Source organism: Globicephala melas, chromosome 11, assembly GCF_963455315.2.
Source record: "Globicephala melas chromosome 11, mGloMel1.2, whole genome shotgun sequence".
NCBI lineage: Eukaryota > Metazoa > Chordata > Mammalia > Artiodactyla > Delphinidae > Globicephala > Globicephala melas.
In genome coordinates, this window is record NC_083324.2 from 54,557,836 (window position 1) to 54,583,916 (window position 26,081).

General features: G+C 39.0%; 1 protein-coding gene and 1 pseudogene across 3 annotated transcripts in view; both read right to left on the bottom strand.

Moving 5' to 3' along the window:
- RBMS3 (RNA binding motif single stranded interacting protein 3) overlaps positions 1–26,081 on the bottom strand; it is a 690,034-nt gene that overhangs the window by 526,472 nt on the left and 137,481 nt on the right. For all 3 annotated transcript variants that reach the window (XM_060308006.2, XM_070046679.1, XM_030830022.3), the window contains exon 2: positions 5,448–5,620. In XM_060308006.2, the coding sequence (XP_060163989.1) occupies positions 5,448–5,620 (173 nt within the window). The remainder of the gene's footprint in view (positions 1–5,447; positions 5,621–26,081) is intronic.
- LOC115838842 (large ribosomal subunit protein P1 pseudogene) lies at positions 22,542–22,888 on the bottom strand (annotated as a pseudogene).

The following is a 26,081-nucleotide window of genomic DNA, read 5'->3' on the forward strand; positions in this document are numbered from 1 at the left end:
TATTCCACCCAGAGTCTCCAACTGATAACCCATTTCACGAATATAATTGTATAATCAATTGGATTTTCAGTTTTCACTATATTAGGCTTGCATGTTTTAAATACTGCAGCCACTAAATATTTAATAGTATATTGATGACCCATTCATGACAGGGTAAGAAAAAGAAATTAAAAATCAACTAATTTGGGTCCTCTTTTGTGCTACTTTGTTGTTTCTTTTGGAGTTCGTTTGGTTAATTGTCTCTAACGTCCTTGTTTTTTAATAGAAAAACAAATGCATATGAAAAAAGACATCTTTCACCACACATAATTGTTCCCCCACCACAAATATTAATTCTCACACCCTCTTCTCTGACCATTAGTTATTCTGCTTCCAGCTCGCTCTTCAACTGTCCTGCTCTGTTCCTTGATCTCGTAAGGTCTTTTCTACTTGGCAGTCGGAATTATCTTTTTGAAACAAAAATCTGACTCTGTCACCTTCCCGTTTGTTACAATTCAATGATTTCCTTCATTGAAACAAAGCTCCTAAGTGACATACAAAGGAATCACCATAGCCCTTCCATGTTTCCAGGCCATGTTGCTCCAGGCTCCACCCCCTCTCTCTGCTATAACAACTTGACCCTTGCTCAGCCTCTTGTCTTTGCCATGTTCCCTCCAGCCACTGGTTCTGCACACATGGAGTTCCTTCTGCCTAGAATGCTCTTCCCTTCCTTCTTCATTTAGTTAAACCTATTCCTACTCTTTCTGATCTTAGCTCAGAGATTCCTTTGCCCATTGCCTTAACAAGGTCTCATCCCATGTTACAAATCCTCTTATTTCCATGCTCCTCTCTTTTTTTCACATTTGTAGTTGCAATTTTATATCAAATCACACGATCATTTCATTGATTTCCATTTTCCCTATCAAAATATAATCTCTGCTAAAGCAAGACCTTTATCTAAATGTACTCGCCACTGAATCTTTAGCACACTATCTGGCATGCAATAGATGCTCTGTGAAAATTTCTTGATTGAGAACACAATGAAGTTCCTTGAAACTTTTCAAGGTAAAAACGTTACAAGGTCTTGTTTGCAGGGCAGAAATAGAGACACAGATGTGGGGAACAAATGTAAGGACACCAAGGGGGGAAAGTGGTGGGGGGAGGTGGTGGTGGTGGGATGAATTGGGAGATTGGGATTGACATATATACACTAATGTGTGTAAAATGGATAACTAATAAGAACCTGCTGTATAAAAAAATAAGTAAAATTAAATGTTTTTAAAAAAGACATTACAAGGTCTTTAACACTAGTATTTCTTACAAGACACACAATGCCATGTATTCATCCAAAACATAGGTATAACTAGTGAGATTTTCCATAGAGTAAAATGATTCTTCATGTCTATTCTTTAGTCTTGCCTTCTTTCCTTGACTTTACTTGTGATCCAACCATAGGAGCTTTGATGATAAATGTGAATGGAATCTCTTAATCAGAATTTGCTTTCAGATAATACATTGAGAAATAATGTGATTTCTTTCCTTTAATATCATTTTCTTACTGTTCATTAGTATTCATATGGATATTGTATTCTAATGCCAGATAATTTGCTATGTCTCTGCCTTTTTAATATATCTCTGTTTTCTATTATTTTATTACTATGGATATTAGAAAATATTGTATTTCTTATAATATAAGGGAATAGTAACTCTGAAAGTTCTTATAATTTCATAGGAATAACCATGGAAAATTGATCCTGATGGCAAGATAACTGAAACCTACAGATATTATCTGTTTTGTAGGTAACATTATTTTAAAGTGTTGGATGAGTCATAGGAATGCAAGATGATTTGAATCTTTAGAGGAATGCTAATTTAAAAGAGCAAGGAGCCCTCTAAGACATCACCACTACAAGAGAGGAAACCAGGATTTTATAAAGGACTTACAATGGTCCCTAACAAAGGCGTCCCCAGCTCTCAGGTCATATTCATGCAGCGGAATCAGCTCAGGCAGTGGTCCTGCCAACACTGTAAAAGGGGATTGGTGAAAGGTGATCAGAGTAGGTTTTTCTGCTAACTAGTGAGGGTCTCAATGAACTATCAGACTTTTAAAGTAAAAAATATTTAAAAGATTATCATGTATAAACAAATTATTTTATACATGGGGAAAACCAAAATTAAGAGGGGACAAGTCACTTGTCTAGGGCCACATACCCAGTTGATGGCACAGCCAGGAGTGAAACCCCAAACTCTCAGCGCATGGCTATTTCCTCTACATTATGGTGCCCAGTCACATTAGTTCTTTCAGTCTCCCGGAAAGCAAATCTCGGCAATAAACCTCAGGTCCAGACCACTTCAATAACTGAAGAACCCACAAACATTTTTACAATAACAATAACATGGGCCAGGTCTTATTAGCCAGCAAAAATTAATATGAACAAGTAACCACTACCCTCTGTGCCCTTAGCATTCTTTAAATTTCTCAAATAAACAGAAGAAACACAAACAAAACATTTTTTTCCCTCAAACATAATGTTCTTGTGCCACTAGATCTCTTTCCTGAGTTAAAAATGCCAATGCAGACTTTAGGTAACCCTTTCCATTTATAAATTTCTGGCAATATCTTTGCAGAAATGGACACTGATACAGAAATTCATAGTATAATGCTACATCAGTGGTATGTTCATAAACCAGCTCTCAAAAAACAAAACTACATAGAATTTTAAAAGCCCTCATTTATAGGTCTTGCTGATTCCTGTGATATAAATACTCCCACCATGGCCGATTTCAAGATACTGAGTATGTAACAAATCACTCAAGAATTCCTGAATATTTAACCATTGGCTCTGGTGCCTCAGTCAGAGGCAGCTGCAGTACACCACTGGTACTACAGGAAACCTAGAAATAATCAAACCCAGACCACTCTTTTATACGAGGAGACGGAGGCTCAAAGACAGTAAATGATTTGCCACAAGATCACACGGTGGCCAAGCAGGTTATAATACACCACCTCAAATACCTTCACATATTTAGTGAGACTTTCTGCCTTAGAAATAGTCAGTGGACTTTATATTAATGTAGAGATATGTGGATGAAAAAGGTCAACTGCTACATCAGTAAACAAAGGAGGTTGCGGACACCAAGCCATCAGCCACTGAAGCCACCCTGTGCATCCTGAGGAGATTCAGGATGAAGAAAAGCAGGATACTGGCCCTAGATAGTTAAGGTACATCTCCAGGGATGATTTCAATGAGCCCAGACTCTTGAATCTGCCCATACACAGAAAAACACTGAATTCATTAACTTGAGATGCCTGGTTTTCCTTAATTAACAGTAACCTTTTGATGTTCCGACTACCTGGTCTTTGTTGCAAAAACTCCTATATCTCCTGGTTCCTCCTTCACCTCTTCAGAGCTGTCCCTCAGAGCTGTCTGAGAAGCTGCCTCCCAGACTTAAGCCCTCAGCAAGTCTGCCCAATAAAACATAATTCTCAACTTTTAAGTTGTGCCTTTTTTTTTTTTTTTAAAGAAGTATATCTCAAAAAACCAGCAGCATCATGACAACACCAGGAAACCTGCTGAAATTTACATTCTCCGGCTCCAGCCCAGACCTCGTGAAATCACAATCTCAGGGGCCCAGAAATCTGTGTTTCAACAAACTCAACAAGTGGGAAAGAATCTTCCCTTAAAACCCACCAATATTTTTTATGAATAAGATTCACACACAAAGATAATGGCTGGCCTTCTTTTTCACATCAGTATCCATTACAGGAGATTATTCATCTGAAGCTTCTAATATAAAGTCCGTCATCTTTCACATTTTCAAAGCCCTTATTTATCAAAATAGTTTAGAATTTTCTAACACTAGCAAAAAAATTTTAAAATGTTGAGTGATTTACCTTCCAATTCTCAACCTCAACATTTTATAGACCAAAACCTAACATATTTGTATATCTTAGCCCTAGCACCTTTTTTTTTAACTGCTTTCAAATAAATATTTCTTTTTCAATATTCTGCCTTACCTCTTTCACAAATCAAGGCAGTTGATAGAGCAGGGTGCCCCTACCCTAGTCTACATACTGCCTTGTCAACTGATTATATAGTTATGTATTTGTGTTTTGTTTAATCTGCCACTTCCTGTTGTTTTGATATTTGTTCCCAATCTTCAAGACCAGAACAAAGGCAAATAAATACTATCTGCCTTGTTTTCCTCTTCCAAAATTTTAGAGGTTGGAAAATTTACAAAATAAATATCCTCTCAACCTTCTTATAAAAGCATTGCAAAACAGCAAAAGAAAAACTGAGTAATAGTTTCCCCCAACTTAAAAATACGCAGCTAATGCACAGTCAAGTGACAAATAGCTGCACTGATATTACTTTGAAAATAATCAGACAGGGGCTTCCGTGGTGGCGCAGTGGTTGAGAGTCCGCCTGCCGATGCAGGGGACACGGGTTCGTGCCCCGGTCCAGGAAGATCCCACATGCCGCGGAGCGGCTGGGCCCGTGATCCATGGCCGCTGAGCCTGCGTGTCCGGAACCTGTGCTCCGCAACGGGAGAGGCCACAACAGTGAGAGGCCCGCGTATCAAAAAAAAGAAAATAATCAGACAGCAATCTAAAAATCCAGGCCTATGGTTCTTAATTTGTTATCCACTATTTATTTAATTTGGAGGGTAAACTTAAATATGTTTAATTGATTTGCGCAGAAATAAGAGAGTTAATAGCATAAGTGTTGGTAGATAGTAGATGAAAGAAAACATTTTGCAAGGGCATTTAGTCACTACCATATTTCCTGGGAAATATAAAACTAGGTGAGTGTGGTTCTTGGCTTTGGTGGGAATAGCTTCACTGGACTTGGAAATAGATGTTTTCAAGGAAACAAAAGGATTAGCCTTCTAATTTTCCAATTACCTGGTCCCAGCTGAACTTACATTTACCAAGCAAGAACTGACAAGAAGAGCTTTGCAACACAGCAGGTGACCATTCTGAAATCTACCACTTCTGAGTTTTTGCAATCCCCATCACTAATACCTCTCCAAAAAAAGAGCACAGTTTCTTTCATGAGATTCATCATTGATTCCACCAACCACAGGTGTGAGAACCTACCAGCCACAAGGTGTGAGAACCCACCAACCACAAGGTGTGAGAACCCACTGGCCACAAGGTATGAGAACCCACCAGCCACAAGGTGTGAGGACCCAACTCCATGATTGCTCCTTATCTTCTTGGTCAATACATGCACATCAGCCAGCAACCCTATGTCTCTATGTTCAAGAACCTTCTCTTTCAAAGCAAAAGGCAAACAAACTCCATTCCCAAAATAAGCTGGACTCAGATCTTAAATTTAAGCCCCGTTTCTACAGCAAGAGTCTTCCTCACTGGGTACATTGGGTGCAAAACCCAACCCCACATGGACGAGCCCACGTGGGCAAGGATGAGGTTGGAAATGGCGCAGAGGGCGGGGGGCACTTACGGTTGGCACAGCTTGATTAGGTCCTGGTCAGTGGTGCCTGGTGGGAGGCCTCGAATGTACAGGTTGGTTTTACTCAACTGTTCCCCGCTGCTGTTGCTGCTGCTGTGGTTGCTGCTGCTGTTTGTGCTGGGGCTGGGAGGAGCCATGGGGTGGGGAGCTGGTGCATAGGACTGCTGGAAACAGAAAAGGCTGTTACTGGAAAAACAAAGCCAGCAACCTATTCCCAGGCCAGCAGAGCAACTCGAAAGCAATGCAAGCTTCTCAGCCTCTCCAATCCACGCATGCACACTCGTGTTCATGTCCCTACTCTGGGGTACTTCTGAGAACATCACTTGCTCTCCCCCCATCTGGCCCTGCATTTGGATCAGCCTAGCACAGTTCTCTCCTGGGTGCACCGAAGCTCTGGCCCAGCTCACCTGTGACAGCCAAGCATCTTTGCCTTGCCTCTACTCCATCTTCCCTCTTTTTCTCCAAAGAAACTTCCTCATATTGCTTTCCTCACCATTACTCTCCAGCACGATCACTCTATAAATAGCAATACTATGAATGAACCAATGAGTGAATGACTCCATCTTATCTCGTTCTCCCATTCCCAAATCTGCTCCTTCATGGTGAATGCCCTTTATTTGCAAACTGAGCTACTATTCTCTCCTCTTTGAATCACTCTGATTGAAAGTCTCAGCTGAGGCACTACTGATATACCGGACAGGATAATTCTTTGTCGCCGGGACTGTTCTGTTCATTGTAGGCTGGTGGCAGCATCCTTGGCCTATACCCACCAGATTCTAGTAGCACCCGTCCCCCAGTTGTGGGACCAAAAATGTGTCCACACACTGCCAAGTGTCCCCTAGGGTGGGGAACTCTCTCCCAGTAAAGAACCATTGGTCTAACCTGTCACACTGTGTTATTACAAAATGTAAATGATAAGATGACCCCCAGTGACTTGGAGTATGCAATGTGAGGGTCTTTATAATTATACACACCAGAATTAGGAGGTATATTACACTTTATCCTTTATTTCCTTTTCATACAGGCATATCTTCAAAAGTTCTAAAATTACACTGACTGTCTGGGTTTGAGTCCGTGATGTGTTTATTATTGGCTGTGTGATCTCTGGGGTGCCTGAACCTCTCTGAGATGCAGTATTCTCATTAATATGAGGAGGATAAAATTAGTACTCCCCTACATCATAGGGTCTTTACAAAAACTCAATGAGTTAACGCAAACAAAATGGTTCCTGGACATAGTAATTGCACAATAAGAGTTAGCAATAACAAAAACACAAGAAATAATGATGATAATGGGAATTCCCTGGTGGTCCAGTGGTTAAGACTCCACACTTCCACTGCAGGGGGCGTGGGTTCAATCCCTGGTTGGGGAACTAGGATCCTGCATACCATGTGGCACGGCCAAGAAATAATAATAATGATGATAATATTTGTGATTCATATCTGTCTGGCAAGTGATATTAGTCTTTAAATCTATCCCAGGTTTTCTCAACTATAATCTAGAATGTTACGTAAATACACAGTGAATGCATCAATCATGATTCCAGGGGGGACACTTTGGCCGAGTTCTAACCTGAAGATTCATTAGCTGTTTTATCAGGGGTAGGAGGTGAGTACTTATCCAATAGCAAGTGGATGCTTCGTAAATACTCAAGCTACATCCCACACAATAAAAACTGAGTGAGCACAGCAGTTAGCTCATAAAGACAGGAGGCTGTGTCCAGTTTTGTTTCTTGCTATAATAATCCATTTTATACCATCCAGGATTTCAGATTTGCCCCAGTCCATATTCCCAATTGGCTATAATACAAGGCCTCTTGGATGCAACATGTGAAAATGCAACTCATTCCCTCTGGTCTCTTCTCTCCCACTCCCCACACAGCCACCCACCCATCACAAAGACCTATTGCTTTCCATCTTGCTGTCATTCTTGCAGCCTCCATGCTAGAAACCTTGGTGTTAGCTGCATTCAACCACTTATTCAGTATTACTTAATCTATGACCAACATTTTTAACGTACAATTTGAAAATGAATTACACGGGAGAATACCTTCCATTCTCAATACTTGAATAAAATAACGGGTATTCATTGCCTTTTGGAATGTCATATCTGCATAAAGCTGAATAAAGTTTCTTGGCTGAGATTAAAAAAGTAGTCTTTCTTGACCTACGAATTCTACTTCGCTCCTCCGATGCCCCAGAACACTTAAGCTCTACCTCTTTACAGGTCCTGCACTTAGTGGGTGTTCAATACGGCCTTGCCGAAGCGGTGTCCTGGTCTGTGTATCTCACAACAGAACAGATGGGATTTATCTTTGACTTCCCTCCTGTGCGTTATTCTTTTAAATTTCCCAGGGCTTTTTTCAAGCTGTTTCTTACCACTTTCACCTCCCCTCTCTCCAAATTCTTTGAATTCCATTCTGTACTCAGGCTTCTTTTAAAATGAGGCTTTGTTTAAAGCAGTTTTTCCCACTGCATAGCCTTTAAAACCACCAGGGAGCCAGAAAAATGCGTCTAGCTTTATGTGTCACAGATCAGATGGACCAGTTCAGACCGAATGAGCCCTTGACTGATCAAATAAGAAAACACCAACTACAGGATGATCAATCTGTGTTGACTTAATTCTTTTCTTGCCCCAGGGGTCTTTGCAAGCATTTCCATAACCGGACACCATTTAGTAAATTGCATGGTGCCTAAAACAATAAATGTGCCCTCCAAAGGGTCCAGTGGGAAAAATTAAAACAAAATGGTCAAAGCGAATCGGAGCTAGGATGAGTATGGGGAACTTGTATGCATGGAAATGAGGTATATAATTTAAAAATAGTAGTGGAAGCACCAGATTCTTGTAGAGAAGGATGTATTTCAAAAGCCCTTTGAAAAATACATACAGTGAAAAGTGGTTTTCTATGCCCTATTCTTGTTTGTGAGTTCTAGAAATTTTACTGAAAGATGTAGACTTTCTCAGTCTTATTGAACCAATCACTTCACAGGTTTTAAGAGTCAGTGCCAACACTCTTGCTAATCCTTAATATTTTCATTTATCTGTTGATGATACACTGAACAATTCAGGTAGCATTCTACAGTGTAAATCATTCTTTTGTTTTAAGAATTATAAATTCCTTCCTTTCTACTCATTTTCAAAATACACATTCTTTAATCAACAAAACGTTGGCAGAAGGTTCCTAGAATGTCTGACAAATGCATAGGCTTGAATTAATACGTGAAAAGCAAAAGGAGTTTTGCATACTCTGGCTGCCAAAGACAAATGACTGAACTATGGCATCTCTAAAAAAAACGGAGCGACGATAACCTTTAGGGGTCAGTGGGTCACAGCAGCCACTTTCCTGATTAAAAGTGGCTCTGATTCCTTTCTCAATTCTTTGTTTGTAGATGGATTTGCGATTTTATCATTGATTAACGTTTAAATCATTTTGAGGTACTAAGAAAGACTTTTTAAAATGTTAGTTAAAACTATTATTTCCCTCAGATAACATTGGCTTTGCTATATTGATCAAAGTCACACTTTATAAATCCTATTTAGGAAAGGTGAGGACTTAAGAGTCTGGGGATACAGAACATTGTAATGCTGAACTGTACCAGGGCAGGGCATTGCCCTGAATTTGCAGTGTCAGCTTGTTAAAACCAGTAGGAACAGCAGACTTTCAGAAGAGGGTCTTCAGATGGTACTGGATTGAGGAGGGGGATAGAGGGCTTGTCTTGAAGCTGCATATGCTTGGCAAGTATGCAGATTTTTCTTAGGTGTTTATTCATGGTGGCAATGCTGGGAGGGTCTGTTAGGGATTCTTACATGGGGGCTAAAGCCCTCTTAGCCACATGTCAAGGCTGCTAAAATCAGCCAATCCGTACCAGCGTCCTCTTTAGGAAATTAAATAAAATGACTTAGCATCCATTTTGGAAGGTGCTATATTTAAAATAACTATTCAAATAATTAGAGGTAACATTTGCCATCATCTTCACAACAGCCCGATGAGGCAAATCATTTTCTTCTGGGTTTACAAATGAGAAAACTGAGGCACAGAAAGGGCAAATGACTTTCTCAAGGTCATGCAGCTGGAGCTCCAGTTTGAACCTAGGGAATCTGACCCCAGAAGCCACACGGCCCCACACAACACTTAATACATAACCTCTCCTCTTCATGATATGGGCACCAATAAACACAAAATGCTTCCTTGCAATGAACTCTGCAGGATGACACCCTGCCGGGAGCTCTGGCCCATCTGAGTATAAAGGGGGAGGAAAAGAATGAAGATGATAAACAGCATACAGTCACAAGGAAGGTTAACAAGCCCTTTCCCTCTATCAGAATTTAAATGAAGTCCATCTTAAATTTAATTTCAAAGGGGAAGTCACCATCAGAAGCGAGTGTCTTATGAGTTTTTCAAATAATGTCAAACAAGGGGGTTCATTTGTCAAGATTCATGGTTTGTTATTTAATAACAGAAAAATGAAGTGGCTTGTAGATTATCCTAAGCAGCTGATTCATTTAGTGTGCTTTGTTAATATGCCTCATTTTTCACGTTTGAAAAGTGAATCAACCAGGTCCTCCTACATTCTTGGAAAATGTGTGGTTTGGAGGGCGGCCCATTTGTGTTTTTAACCCTTAGGTACTTTGGAGATAAACTGGAGAGGGATGTGAGTTGTGTTTTTGTTTGTTTGTTTTCCTGTTTATTTTTTAAACAGAAAGCATTTGGTACATCAAATAAATGTTCACACATCAATAAAATAAATCATTAAAAATCGTCTTTTATACAATGTCAGGCTACCTTGGATGAACACCTGTCTGAAGGCCGTGTTGTTATGCACAGACATTAACCAGGTCCTTTTAAACCAGGGACCCCCTCCTTGGCCCTGCTGACATTTTGGACAGGATAGTTCTTTGTTGTGGAGGGCTGTCTTGTGTAGGATATTTAACAGTACCCCTGTCTTCTACCACTAGATGCCAGTTGTGCTACGCTCCCCTCAAGCTGTGACAACCCAAAATGTCCCAGATATTGTCAAATGGGCCCTGGGGTTATGACATCGTCCCTGGTTGGGAGCCACTGCTTTATAGAGATCCATCCCCTCTCCTTGAAAGGCCAATACAGTCCCCATTGTGGAATAATGACAATAACTCAACGGCCTAAAACTATTCATTGAAACACCCCTCACCTAACCAAAGTTCAACTTCTTACCCCAGTACCTTCACCCTTTGTAAATAACCCTCTGCCACATTTCCTTTGCAGCAGACTAGGTCTGAAACATACGTCTCCCTGTGATTGAAAACATAACTCTTTTACAAAGAGAATTTTAAATATTTTCTGCATGCAATTCCTCTTGTCTGGGAATCACAAGGCCTTCATCCCAAACTGCAGTCAATTCTCTTCCCAGCGTCTGGTTGCTGGCAGGATCCTGAAGCAGTTGGTCTGGTGGTTTTGGGTAGCCTTGGACTCCATCATGCAGCAGTCTGCTCTGCTGATGGTCTCCCCAATTTGTCTTTATTCATCTCCAGTGCAAGAGAATTTGTACTCTTTTATCCACTCAAGGGTAAAGCCCTGGATAAAGTCTCCCATGAGACTGACATGGCAACTCTTTTACTCTCCAAAAATGAATACAGACCACATTCCTGTCTTGCATCATACATTATTTAGCCTGCACGTACGCATGCAATCCTTTGCTCGGTAGATGCTGCTGTGGATGTGACAGGAATCATGGCAATCACTGTAGTGTCTGCAATAGCCTCAAATGAGGGTGAAGAAGAATATTGTCCATGCAAGCAATAAGAAATGCGGCTAAATTAATATCTAAGGCAAGCCATGTGACTGTAGCCAGAGTTTCATGAACCACATACAGGATGGCTTTGCAATTTTATACTAGGCAATTGCCTCTCCATTCTGGAGACTATGACTGTAGAAAACAATCGTTTCAGTTATAGCTTTTATAACAGAGTTTGGCGAAAACCTGCCCCACTTCACTTTGCCTATCTGGAGCTCAGATTTGGAAATGAGTACTGAAGGACAAAATCCCCCACAAAAGGCATTCATTTGCACATTCTGGCCACTGGCCTACGTAATAGCTGCTGTCAACAATGGTAACAGGATGCGTAAGAGCTCCAGATTGCCCGCTCAGAATCCACACCACCACTAACTAGTCATGAGTAAAAGACGGATTATGATGATCTTACCTCAGAGGTCAGTTGTGAGGCCTTACTTTATAAATTGCACATAAAATATTTAACACGGTGCCTGGCACAGAGGCAACACTAAACAAATTATTTTTTGTTCTTAATATTTGCATTATCATCATGAGGCACATCCTTAAAATGAACACGGATTTCTCAGTCCCAGTTGGAGTAATTTACCTTCAAGCGGGAGCTACAAGAGTCAATCTTTTTTTTTTTAGGTATGGCAGCCACTATTCTTGAGATGAAACTATGTCATTAGAACTGGGGTTTGCCGTTTTTATCAAGAACCAAAAAGCACTAAGCACTGATGAAACAATCACTGTGGATGGAATAGATGATGAATTTCAAGGTATTTACACATCACTACTACTACTGAGGTTTGATTACAATTCTGTTAGGATGAGATTCACTTTTGCACTAAATATTAGTATTTGAAAACCCCAGCAGTTGCATCATCACACATTGCTCTGTGCTATTTACAAATAGGCTCAATCTGAAGTCACTGAACTCCATTCAGAGGTTTCAATATTAAATGACATTTTAAAATTCATGGTACTTGGAAACACAAGTAAAATAGTTATTGTTCATTTCAAGCAGCTATAACCCAGTTTCATTAATAAATTTACAAGCTTGAGAAGAGTGACTACTATAAATGATGGAATGAATTTTTATAAAGATTGCTCAGTTCTCCAAATGTCAATGACATCTGGTCTCTGCCTTAACCCTTCTTTTAATGTGGCCAACTCTTGATCTTTTTAAGGAAAAATAAACAAAATTCAGACAGACTTTGAAATTTGAGGTGCTTACTTAGTTTAAAAAGTCAAGTCTACACTTTGCAAATAACCTAAACAGCTCATGATTCCTATATTGATAATGATTGGTTCCTCCTGCAAAAATTGAGCCATGACTGGCTCCCCAGGTGGAGATTACAAAGTCCACTACAGTATAACGATAATTGTTAGAATTCCCCAGAAATCCTGAGAGCAACTAATCCCTGTATGGTACCTCTGTTCTGTCTGGGGAATACTTCAGAGATAAACTCAAATGTCTGCTTTCATGATGGGCTAGGATCACTGGGAGAAGAGTGAAAATCCAAAACAGGCCCCATCAGCTATTGATGGAGACTTCCCGGAGAGCCAGTGGTCAGCACCTGGATTCAGAATGCCATGAGAGTAAGGGAGGGACTTGGGGAGAGTCAAACAATTACAGTTGAGTCACATTCTTGTACCTTATATGTTTACTTAAATTTTTAGTTTAGTTCTCCCCCCATAATCTCTAATTTTGAAGGTTTTCCTCATTTTTTTTTACAATATTCTATGTTTCACAGTTTAATACACTGTTTCCCTAAAATCACAATTAGAAATATTGCCAACAATTAACTCTCTAGCTTTCTAATATATGCCTAAATAGAATAGAGACCAATAGACGTAGCTTAAAGAACACCCGCCGTAAGTTATGTCAACCTGGTACTTTATTGCAACTCAGTAAAGACTTTCAAAGTTTTCAGTCATGAAAACAGATAGAATGAGGCAGCTAATCAGTGATAAAAAGAAAGCAGTTTGTTTCAAACTTTGATTTTGTGTAACAAAAATTGCTATCGATAACAGAAGGCCAATCAGAACATCAAATTATGTAAGGCTTTTTTGACACACCAAATCATTTTGTCCAATTAAATCAGAATTTAGTGTTTCTGAAAGTAGATCTATGATGACTTGGGAGCAATGTAATAACAGCATAAATACCACATAAAATAACATCTACTTTCCTTGTCCAAGCTCCCATCCCACCTTTATAATGTCCCTCCAGCCCACAACTTTATAGTCACATGTGCATGCATCTTTTTTCCCTCCACTTGGAATAACTGGGCTGCATGCCTATGTCTTCCTCCAGGGTGACTCTAAAAATGTACCCTAGGGATACTTTTGAGAACAAAAGAGTAGATATTAATAATTAAACCAGGACACAAGGTATAAATTGAAACCGTCCAAAGCAAATTGGAATATATAGTCACCCTATAATTACTTTCTCTATATGTCCATCTCACATATTCCTCCAGTATAACCTAAAATTCTATCCCATGTCATGGACTTTTTTGTTTATTACTTTAGACCTATTTCACTTCTATCTCTTTTTCAGTTTCTACATTCTTAAAATCTACAAAAGGTCACAAAATAATGAAAAAGAATACCACAGGCTAATGTTTGTTGAGCATATATTTTATGCCAGGCACAGTTCAAAGAGCTTTATACTCACTGCTTTATTTCATGATATCAGAACTTTTAGAAGTAGGTCCTATTATTATGCCCATCTTGGAGTTGGGAATACTGAGGCTTGGGCAGGTTACAGGGTTTTCCAAAGCTGTTTAGCTACCCTGCAGCACGTCCAGGACCTGAAGCTGGGCGGAGTTCATTCCAGTTAATCCCAGATTTAACCTTAGATATGTGCAGTCCAAGACAGTAGCCACTAGTCACATGTAGCTATTTAAATGTCAAGATAATTAATTCAAATAAAGTGAAAGAAAGAATTCAATCCCTCAGTCATACTAGCCACATTTCCAATGTTCAAGACCACTGGCTACTAAATGCTGTGTCGAACAGGCGGGCACAGAACATGGTGATCTTGGCAGGAAGTTCTACTGCACGTGTTGATGGAGATCATTCTGGCAATTCCAAGGCCCTGCCTCCTACAATACCCTACGCATATATAGCACCTCAACGCACTGAGCAGAATAATTGTCGCAACGTCTTTGCTGCTCCTCATACATTTTTAAGTGCAGTTGATCTCCTTTCAGTAGAGACCACATTTCAGTTTTTTCTCCCTCCTGAGTGGGTCTAGATTTTGGTGTCTAAAATCTCTCTCTCAACTGATACTTCCCCTGACCCAGAGTAGTCATCATTAAAAGAGATTTACAGGAAGTCAAATATAATCTGTGGGAAGGACAAGATGTATTTTATCTGTGTTTAACTAATAATCAAAGTTTCATCTGTATTGCAAAAATTGCTAAATACCAAGAAAAGAAAGCAACTGAGGTAAACTACGGGTACAGAATAAATGTCTCTGTTTTTGGCAGATGAGCTTCATGTCTGAGAAGGAAGCTTTGCATTTTCAATACGACATCATCTACTTCACCTGCACATCCCCCAAAAAGAACACCCCGACCCCACGTTGTCTGCTATTCTACCAACCTTATTTCTCTTTAAACTAGACCAAGGTGAAAAACGAGAATGCTTTCATATAGTGAACTACCGGGGCAATTCAGCAAATTCATAAACAATAACCCATATTCCACGATATAAAATAATTGTGTTATTTTATTAGCCAATTCATTCATATTTTATTGTTGCAGCAAAGTTAAATGGGAACAGAACCAACACTTTGAAAGTCCTAAATCTAAGAAATTTAGACTATAAAACACAATAATTTCCTCAAGAAGACAAAGAGCACAGATCAATTAATTGTGACAGCAATTAGTACCTACGAAGTAATTGCTTCATTATAAAAACTGGAAGGAACACTTGTGGATAATTTTCTATGAATCTATTTTCAACATTTATGGTATTTTGGGCCGAGATGGTAACTATAAGAATAGATTAGTGCTCAGGTTCAAGAAAAATAAAAGATCTGATAATAAAATGAATATTACACATTTATATTGTTATCAAATTTATGATAATTTATAAATAAGAAACATATGAGATATTTACACATTCAAACTTCTATTTCTCATGATCATAAACCTCTATAAGCGTTCCTTTTCCCAGTATATTTTCAGTCAATCCACCTTGTGCTTTAGAGAGTTTCCGAAACCAAATCCAATTTTTGATGCATGTTCTTTTTTGTATGATTATTGGAGACTTATTTTGCACAGGGATATCCTCCATAATCAACAGAATGAACTATCCCCAATAATAAGACAGTCCTGCTTTTCCTTCTCCAAATTACTCTTGTCCTTTTAAAATAAGTGATTAAGGCTTCAGAGACTGGCAACAAAAGGGTATTTGCCCTTAATTGGGAGACTCTCCAAAGACTCAAGATGAAGAAGGAAGTGTTATTGTCACTGTACAGCCACTAAGACCCTAGATCCTGAAGCCACACCACCCAGGTTTCAATCCTGCTGTACCACTCATTGTCTGTATGACCTTGGGCAAATTACCTAACTGCTTTTGCCTCAGCTTCCTCATCTGAAAATGGGATAATAACTACCTTAGAAGATTGTAAACATTTCAAATGAGTAATTATGTGGAAAGTACTGAGAATAAAACCTGGAACACAGTAAGCCTTCTATAGGGGATAGCTACCATTATTACATCAATCTTAGAGCATTTTTACAATATTCATTGTTATGATAAACAATCATGATCTGTTGAGTAAGACGTGTACTGGTTGGTCTCTTGAATGTTTTAGTGAACTTGGGTTTGCCTGGTTTAAAATCTTCCAATGCAAAGTAAACAATCCACTGATGCTTGCCAAACTGAAATTCTCTCCATTAGAAACCAAGAAATGTCATTCTTCAATGAGAAATTAGGTTGTTAGTACTATTTCAGCTACTGATACTAATTGCCTTCAGATAAACTGATGACAAGACCCTCAAAAGAATTTTTAAAATAAATATAAACTTTCACAAGGGAAGTCATTTTCAGAATATACAAATTTTGAGAAAATATCTACAAATTGTGAAAGTGCTCATTAAAATAAGATCTATCTTATCTCCTGTGGAAAAACGCTTACGGGTTAAATAACACACTAACTACTAAATGTCTACCCTCTTACAAGGAATTTTATATACACAAAATAAACTGTACCAATTTCATAGCTTCCAACTCTAAATATAATTAGGTTTTTTAAAATTGTTGCCCTACAAGAAGACTTTGTGGGTAAACAATTGCTTAAACTGCTTATTTCTCTTTAATTATCTCCTTCATTTCTAACAAGTATGATATGTGCCCTAGGATTGTACACAAATGGGATAGTCATACATATTTACGTTCCGAAGTACTTACTACACATCTCCAATATTCCAGAGAATGATTTTATTTTGTTTTGTTTTCTTTGGTTTGGAGAATCCTATGTGTTACTTGGCAAACAGAGATACGAGCCTTTTCCAAAGGATAATCACTAAAAGACATTTTGAAGAGTGACCATTGCTTTGCTTCTCCAAAAGAAGTCACAGTTCTTGCTCTATTCCATAGAAGGCAAATGGGCCAGAGTGAGGATCAAAACAGAAAACTAACTCAGAATTAGTACTATGCTGGTATTCCAGGTCTCTAAGGAAAAAAACAAAAACAAAACCGAAAAAGCCCTGATGTATATATAGGTTTGCTGATTTTTGTCATATACGCAATTTTATTTGGCTGATTTTTAACCTACTAACAGTTCAACAATTGGCTGACAGAATTTCTGAAAACTTAGCCATCAGCTTTCATAAATGGTACCAGCCAACGCCAGGGTCCCACTGCATCACAAACAGATGTGACCACAGATGAAATGCCCAACATCCTAGAAGACATAAACAAAGGAAAGGGTTTATATGCATACAAAGAAGGAGCTAGAATATCCTGGGAAGACAGAATAACAATTTCTTGGTGGTTTTGTCTCAGCTTCTAGGACTAGAGGGCACCCTGAGAGGGTGCGAGGGCAGAATGTGCAGACAGATTTAGTGAATCTCCATGATCTAATGATGTAACAGTACAGGAAATATAGAATCCCTTGAAGAATGATGGACTCAAAGAAAACCTGCCTCTCATTAGCCAACAGAGAACTCCTTGAAAAGAAAATATTTTTATGTCATCACCCCTTGATGTACAAACACTCGAGACCCACTTAAACTCTTTAAGGGCAGACCATTAACTCCATGAATCTGATCACATCTTGAGCAGAATCAAAACAGAGACAACCAAATGTAAGAAGCTAAACTATGACAACATCTATCGCCAAAGCAAAAAGTATAGTACTAACTATAGTAATAACTATTGCAGTAGTGATAAAAGCTGCCTCCTTGAAATCATAATATCTGTAATTTTATAAGGATTCTGTAATTCAGTAAATGGGTCTAATGAACAGTGTGTGGAGTTAAACATTTTAATAAGCCAGCTTTACATATTAAGTTACGTATGTAACATAAAACACATATGTATCACAGCACCCCTTCTGCTTATAACCAACATCATACAGAACCCAACACTATGGCAGATAATGGGTAATCAACTTGTTCAAGTTTATAAGACATGGACAGGAAAGCAGCCTAGAATTACACTTCCTTATAGTTTTGCAAATAAACTATTTCTTTCCTACACGTAGAATTCCTGAAGTTGCTAGCTTTAAAATTTCTGTCCAGAATTTTGACTTGAAGAAGGGGTCTATTTAGAGAAAATTTATATTATACCAAAGAAAGACCAAAGAGTTCTAATTCTCAGATAACCAATACAAATTTAATCTGTGCTACATATGTAAAATAGAATATATGAGAATTCATTGTGTAAGTGCAACAATAATATATAAAAGTAAATATTATTATGAGAAGATATTTTAAAATATAACCAGTGACAATTACTCTTTAAGTGTTAAAGAGACAAAAATAGAGAAACAGTTCAGGCAGGTAAAGTTAGCATAGAGTTCTGAGCACATATAATTGCAGGATAGAAAGTAAATAAAAGATAGGAAAATTGATATACACCAAAATGTGGTCAATATTTACATCTATTAAAGGATAAGAGAAACAGTACCAATGATAATTCTTATGAGAACATCTATTTCTTTTATTGTAAGTTATATTTCTCATAATAAATTTAAAAAAAACATATTTTACTATTCAGGTTATTGTTTTAAGTATGGGAATGAATTGAACTGTGAAATGGTCAACTTTTATAACCAGAGTTCTCAAAGACAATAAATGCAATTAATTTGATTGCTTTTTCTAGTGGTTTACAGAAATCAGAGAAAATTACTTTCATAAAAATAGAGATAAAATAAAATGAGAGAAGGTACTTAACCACATGGAATTTTCTCTACCACTGTGGTGACTTTTACTCAAATGAGTTATGGCCATATTTAAGACATTTCTTGGCAAAGGAATATTTTTTAACCAGTAGAATCCAGCATCCTCTGGTGTTGGTTTCTGATTTCAACAGAGGAAAGTAAAGATGCCCAAAGTGCAGACTACACCACAGTGACAGAACTCCTTCTTAATGCCTAAAGTCCTCCAGTTTAGGCAAACAGAAGAATGACACACTAATACACCCACCACTAGCTGAGAAGCACTGTTTGGAGTACAGTCTGCTTTCCATGTCCAAGGCTGCCGAACTCTCAGACACGGAGGCCGACTGTACCACCCCATTTCCATTTCATACAAGGGATTTGAGCATCTGTGGATTCTAGTATCTGAGGGAGGCCCTGGAACCAATCCTGGCAGGTAACAAGGGACAACTGTACTACATTATTCTACATTGTTGACTGTCTACTCACCTCAGAGCTGGCTGTGCTATGTGCAAAGACAGGTTTCCTTTTATTTACTTAGATTCCACTAGTCATTAATTTCAATCAGTACTAAGGTGTCTGGCAAGGCCAGTTAGTGTCATATGTTAGCAGTTTGAGAATGACAGACAGACACACCTCTAATCTTGGCCACCAGTTCCTATTGAGGACACACTCTACCATCTTGTGTGAGCACAGAGATAACGACAAAAAGATGCATGTTTTGCATTTGCTTCCTCATGATGAGAAGACTGAAAATGGGGTGACCCGATGTGATCTATCTACTTTGAGCTACTTATCATACCCTGGCTGGTCAAATAAAGATAAGACTTGTTTATGCATGGAAGAAAATGAAAATTAGGTCTGTAGCTGACACATTACTTCTAGTGACCAAACAATATCCTCATGTCTTATCCCTACCTAATCTTACAGATTCTTTTTCATAAAAGACACAGAGGGATTGGGAAAATTCAGAAAAATGATCACTGACATTTCAAATTTGTTCATTATATAAACTTCAATTTCAGTGAGTGGTCTTCCTGTGGGCTAGAATACATCTTATATATTCTGTTATAAAATGACTCCATTATTATTTAGCATTTAATATTTAATTATATAACATTTGTTTTAACGGAGTAATGATAGGTGGTAGATAATCTCTCTCCATTCAAGATCATTTGTGTACTTCTGACAATACTTTACTAAATAAACTAGTTATAATTCCCGAAATCCTCTACATGGAATAATGTTACAGGTCGAGATCTTCTTAACTTTGGTTTATATTCTGCAGTTTTGATTCGAACCACTTATCTATGATTTGAACCAGTATTAAAGTTCTGGTTAAATATATTTCTCAAATACTATGTTACGCAGAGAGTGGAACTATTTTTAAACTGCATTGGGATATAGAGTATTAGGGAATAGTAATGTGTTCCACTAATATATAAACCACCAAGACATTCTGTAATTATAAGAATTAGAGGATGAGGATATTATAGAGTAGAGCTAGATGACAGAACGTAAAAAGGGTGAACGCACAAAAGCTGAAAGTGATGGATGCTGCTAGTCCCTTCCTGCTGCTATAACAAATTACCATAGGCTGGGTGGCTTATAAACAACAGAATTTTATATTTCTCACAGTTTCGAAGGCTGGAGGTTCAAGATCTGAGGCCAGCATGGTTGGGTGAGGACCCTCTCCCAGGTCCCAGATTATCCTGTCTCCTCACAGGGCAAAGGGGCAAAGGGTGTTCTGTGGGGTCTTTATAAGAGCACTAATCCCATTCACCAGGGCTCCACCCTCATGATCTAAGCATCTCCCTAAGGCTCCCCGCATCTTAACACTGTCACACTGGGCATTAGGATTTTAACATATGAATTTGGTGGGGGTAGGGGACACAAACATTCAGATCACAGCAGGTGTTTAATTCCAAAATGGTCTGCATGGTTGGTTAGGCCAGACATTAAGATTATGTACTTCATTATGAAATTAAGATCAACCCCCCAATGCAGGGAGAGATCCAGGTTCTGTAGTACCTAAAACTACAGACTGGGGGCAGGAGGATTCATTAAAAAAAGAATAAAATTTATAAAATTGGTTACAAAAATGAATATTCATTTAGAATGAAGAAATGTTGCAACAAATCAGCAATTTTAAAAAGCTGATAATTTTTTTAAAAAACATAAGCATTGGAAGTGTTGAAATAACAATGTTAACTCCCTGACACATTTCAAAAATAATTCTCCTTTGTTTTTGGTCTGCATACTCTTTCTCTCATCATATGACAGTAATTTCATAATATTTTCCGTAGAGAGAATAAAAAAGTAATTCTGTCTGTCCTCTAGTGGCTGATAGAGAGGAATAGATATTATTTTTATTTTTTTTAGGAATAGATTTTATTTTTATTTTATTTTATGTTTTATTTTTTATTGGAGTATAGTTGATTTACAATGTTGTATTAGTTTCACGTGTACAGCAAAGTGAATGAGTTATACATATTTTTAATCGATAGTTTAGAATATTTTTTTTCTTCAGCCTCACAACTCATTAATGGTAATGGCTTATAAATGGTTGGGATGACAAATTTGGGGACAAAAAATTGGGAAGACTTTTGCATAGACTTATCTTTTGGCTTCAGATCTTGCAAATAAATCTTTTTCTCCTCCTTCCCATATACTTGCAGTGTTAGGGGACAGAGACAACACACCTAACACACTAGGATCTCGTGGCCGTGTATGACTGCCACAATGCCCAGAAGATCACACAGTGGGCAGTTTGAGATTCTTGGAAACCATTCTTACCACAGGACAGCTAGTGTTAACACAAACATGCATGTATCCAGACTAAGTTCATCTCTACCAGCGTCCCCTCAGTGGAATTCCAAAATACCACCACCACTTGGGAAAAGTGAGGATGGGGCAGCTGACATGGAAAAGGACAGGGTCTTAACCAGCTGTTATCAAAATATCTTTTGCAAATTTTCCAAGCCCATATGACCATGTGAACACACTTCTAGGCAATAGAAGAATGTGGCTTTTGTGGGGCTAAAGCTTATGTGTCCAATTTGGATGGTCATTGGACTTTTTAAGAAGAAGAATACAGAATGAAGATATAAGATTAGATATAGGACTATTGAAAAGGGTGGAGAAGAGGAGGGACCCTAGAGCTTAAATTTCATCAGCTTCTAAGCAAACCTGCTGCCATCTCTTCTCCACCAGCCTCCCCAGCCTCCCCTGTACCCCTCCCCATACCAATCAGGGATTTCCACTTTCAGATGTGAATCCTTTGTGGTCATTTGCACCCATGCTTTCCCACATGCTGTTTTTTCCGTCCACAGCCTGCTTTCAGCCTGCATCCCCTGGTGCCCTTTTCCGGATGCCTGCTGTGCTTCCGGGCATCTCCACGTGTTGCCCCAAATCACAGCAGCGACGTTTCATAACACATTATGTCTTGAATGTTCAACTTTAACTTAGCAGCCATTTTTCACAGATCAACTGTGCTTTGGTGACTTAACATCTGGATACATCTGTTTTTGATCTTCATGGCTCTGTCTCATCCGGGCAACCAAGTCCTGTTTATGCTTCCTTCGCTGTGCCTCTCACATCTGTCTTTTTCCATTCACTCCCTTGCCTCTGCTCTTGTCTGGGAGCACTTCACTTCACATATGGATCAATGTTCCTGTCTCCAAATTGTGTTTCCTGTTCCCAGGCTCCAAGTATTGATACTGTAATCTGTCCTGCACACAACCTTAAGCTTTATCTTCCTAAAACAAAACTTAATTTTCACACTTTATCCAAATGTTAAAAAAAAAAAGAAAGAAAATCATGAAATGCTAAAGAGTATCTTCCTTCAACTGATATTCAAGGGCTCTGGACCTTTTTATTTATTTATTTATTTTTTAGAGCTCAGCTTTTTATTGAACGTGTTACTAAAGAGGTTTAGTCAAAAAGACCAAAGCCCATGCCACCATCAGACTCTTCAGATTCTTGTTTCTTTGCTTCTACTTTCTTATTCTCAGCTGGGGCACCAGTGGCAGAGGGGGCAGGACCTCCTGCTGGGCAGGTCCACCAGCTCCCACATTGCAGATGAGGATCCTGATGTTGACACTGGCCAAAGCCTTTGCAAACAAGCTTGGCCAGAAAGGTTCAACATTTATACTGGCTGCTTTAATGGGGGCATTGATTTTATCCTCAGTGCCCATCACCTCATCATGGTGGAGGATGAGGGCTGAGTAGATGCAGGCGAGCTCCAAGACGGAGGCCATGGTGTAGGCGAGGGCTAGGTGGGGGCTGCTGGACTCAGTGCTAGTCGCGGGATGAAGCGAGGGCCTCACCCCAAGGACCAAGCACCTTAGCGGCAGCTGAGGAAAGCTGGACCATCTTCACACAGTCTCCGTGATCATTAGCATATAAAAAAAATCTTATTTCCAAATGTTCATAAATTTTCCTCTCTTCTGTCTGCAAGTGATTCTCATTTTTTTTTCAAATTTAGAATAATGCAATGCCTTTGCTAAAAAAAGGAAATGATTGCTTTTTGATGCACATCTGAGTACCTATGACTCAATAAAGGACGTCATTTCCAGACTGCCAGTTTCTACGGTTTGCTGGTTTTCCACCAAAAAATCCAACACAACCAGGCACTTATGAGAGCTCCATTGAGTGATATCATCTCAAAGGGCAGAAGCGTATTTGCATATTTCACATTTACAAAGATATGAGTCATACAGATCTTCTTTAAGCAGGGAGACTGCTCCGTGGTGATGGCTCCCATAGAAATGACCTGGGATTGTCCTGCACAGCATTCATCAGGCATGTCCTCATTTTATTCTATTAGGAGAGAAGAGAGAGCAATGCCAGGCTGACCGATGTGCTGGTGAGTCTTATGGCTGTATTTTAGCATGAACTATATTACAGGAGTTAGGCAAACGTAAGAGAATTTACTACTCACAGGGTAATGGCTCACTGCAGTGTAAGGGTGTCCCAAACACGGCCTGCTCTTGCTCTACTTGCTCCCCAGTGCTTCACTGAGAGTCTTTTTCCTGTTTTGCCTTACTTTTGAAAGCATAGATTCTCTTGCCTTACTGATCTCTTTATACCCTTATCATTTTCCCCTGAGTTATTTGGTGCAATGGCAGCAGTGCGACGCCGAGGCTGATTTAACATCATCCCCCAAGTATGCAGCCCTGAGCTCAGAGTCGAATATTTTAAGACTGAAACATGTAACACATCTGTCAGGCAATGATACAAATACAGTCCCCTGTCAGAATGAATGAATGAGGTAATCCAGAGTATGGATAAATTGCAGGGAGATGGAAGATGCTAGAAACTGCATTTTGCCAAAAAGCATTTCTGAGTAATTAAGTTATTTGAGGGAGAATGATATTCCTTTGTTTGGGGTTCGAACTCATTTTGTTTTAACCAAGAGACCCTGGTGGTAATTCTTAAAGAATGAAAGTGAGGTGAGAAACAGATTCAGCTATACACACATAATGGAAAAAGTGTGTGGTCCTTTTCTGGGCTATCTCATGAGAAGGATATATTTTTTTCTGTAATATTTTGTAAAATTTGCTTAACCAGGTAGTTCCTCTTTACGTGATTATAGTCCCATTTTCGTATGTATTTATTACAAAAACCAGACATGAGGATAAACCCAGAAATCACTAAAAATGCTTCAACATTGATAGAAATGGACCTCATCATAAAACCTGAAAAAATTCTCAACAAAGAGAAAATAATATCCCCAAGTTGGTTGTTTATACTGAAGGTATATAAGCTCCTTCCCACAGGGGAAGGGTGTGAAAGGATAGATATGTCAGATACGTGATTAGAAACAAGACGACAAGTAAGTCAGGCAGAGAAAGACAAACACCGTATGACATTGCTTACATGTGCAATCTAAAAAAATGGTACAAGTGAACTTAATTACAAAACAGAAGTAGAGTCACAGATGTAGAAAACAAACTTATGGTTACCGGGGAAAAGGCAGGGTGGATAAATTGGTAGATTGTGACTGACATATACACAGTACAATATATAAAATAGATAACTAACAAGGACCTACTGTATAGCAAAGGGAACTCTAGTCAATACTCTGTAATGACCTATATGGGAAAAGAATCTAAAAAAGAGTGGATATATGTATATGTATAACTGAATCACTTTGCTGTACACCTGAAACTAACACAACAGTGTGAATCAACTATACTCCAGTAAAAATTAATTTAAAAAAGAAAGAAATGAGAGGACGGAGTGCAGCCTGTACAGGGAAGGTTAAGTGAAAGGAAGGAGGAGACCAGGAGGACTACGTCCCTGGTTCCTCATTGATCATTCAACTGGGAAGGAAGTTCCCAACTTTACACACGATTGGCTCAGTTATTTACAACTTGGGATGTGCCATTTGAAGCAGCCATTCAGTTCTGTGAATGGTCCACGCACGCTCAATTCTCTTCATCTGGAAACAGAGGTGAAAATCTCACACTGAAGATCTAAGATAACAATGACCTGGCAGTGCCATGTGAGTAGAAGTTATCACTAATCTCATTTAACCCTGCACGCATCTAGAATCCTAGTGTCCTGATACCATCTTCAATAATATCTCAATGTGACTCTTACATACAACTAGAACTATATTTACAAGTATGTGAGTTATTAGATCTTTATTAGAATAGGACTGTACATCACAGTCTAGTATCTTCTCGAGACTATACTGGATTGTTCATTATTTTTCAGCTGCAACTTCGAAGAGGAGAGAAATGATGTCAATGTTCAAACAGGCCACTTATCCTTTTTTGCGCCATCTCACCTAATCGTGGTGTTTGAAAGTTTGGCAAAGTGGAATCTACTGCCTCCAGATCAGTGCTCTTGTTCTATGTGGGATGCCCTCCTCCTGGCTCCCACTGGTAGGAGAAAACCTACCTATCCTAACTCAAATTCCACCTCCTCTGAGAAACCTGTGTCACAGGCAGATTTATCTCCTCCCTGCTTAAGGCTCTATCTAGGGGCACTTTTCCTCCTGCCTCTGCTGGTGATAAATATTCTGTGCAGTATTTCATCCTTTAGTAGCTATCCTTGACTTGGCACACTGGAGAGTTGAGGACAGGGCGTGGGGCCCTGACCCTCAACACTTATGTATACACAGTAAGTCCCCTACATACGAACCTTCAATTTGTGACCTTTCAAAGAGGCGAATGTGCAGCTGGTTCCAGCAAGGAACCAGAACCTGTGCCATCAACGTCAGGCGTGAGTGAAAGTGCAGCTTGCCCTCCGTCTCCTATTGCTGACGATCCTTCAGCTCTGCCATCTCCCACCTCCTCTCCCTCCTCCAGTCAGTAACTCTTCTTGCCTGTTCACTCAGTGCCAGGCCCTGTATGCCAGCTGTTGTACTATACTACTGTGCTTTTCAAGGTACTATACTGTAAGATTAAAAATGTTTTATTTTTTGTTTGTTTTTTATGTATTATTTGTGTGAACTTAAACAGC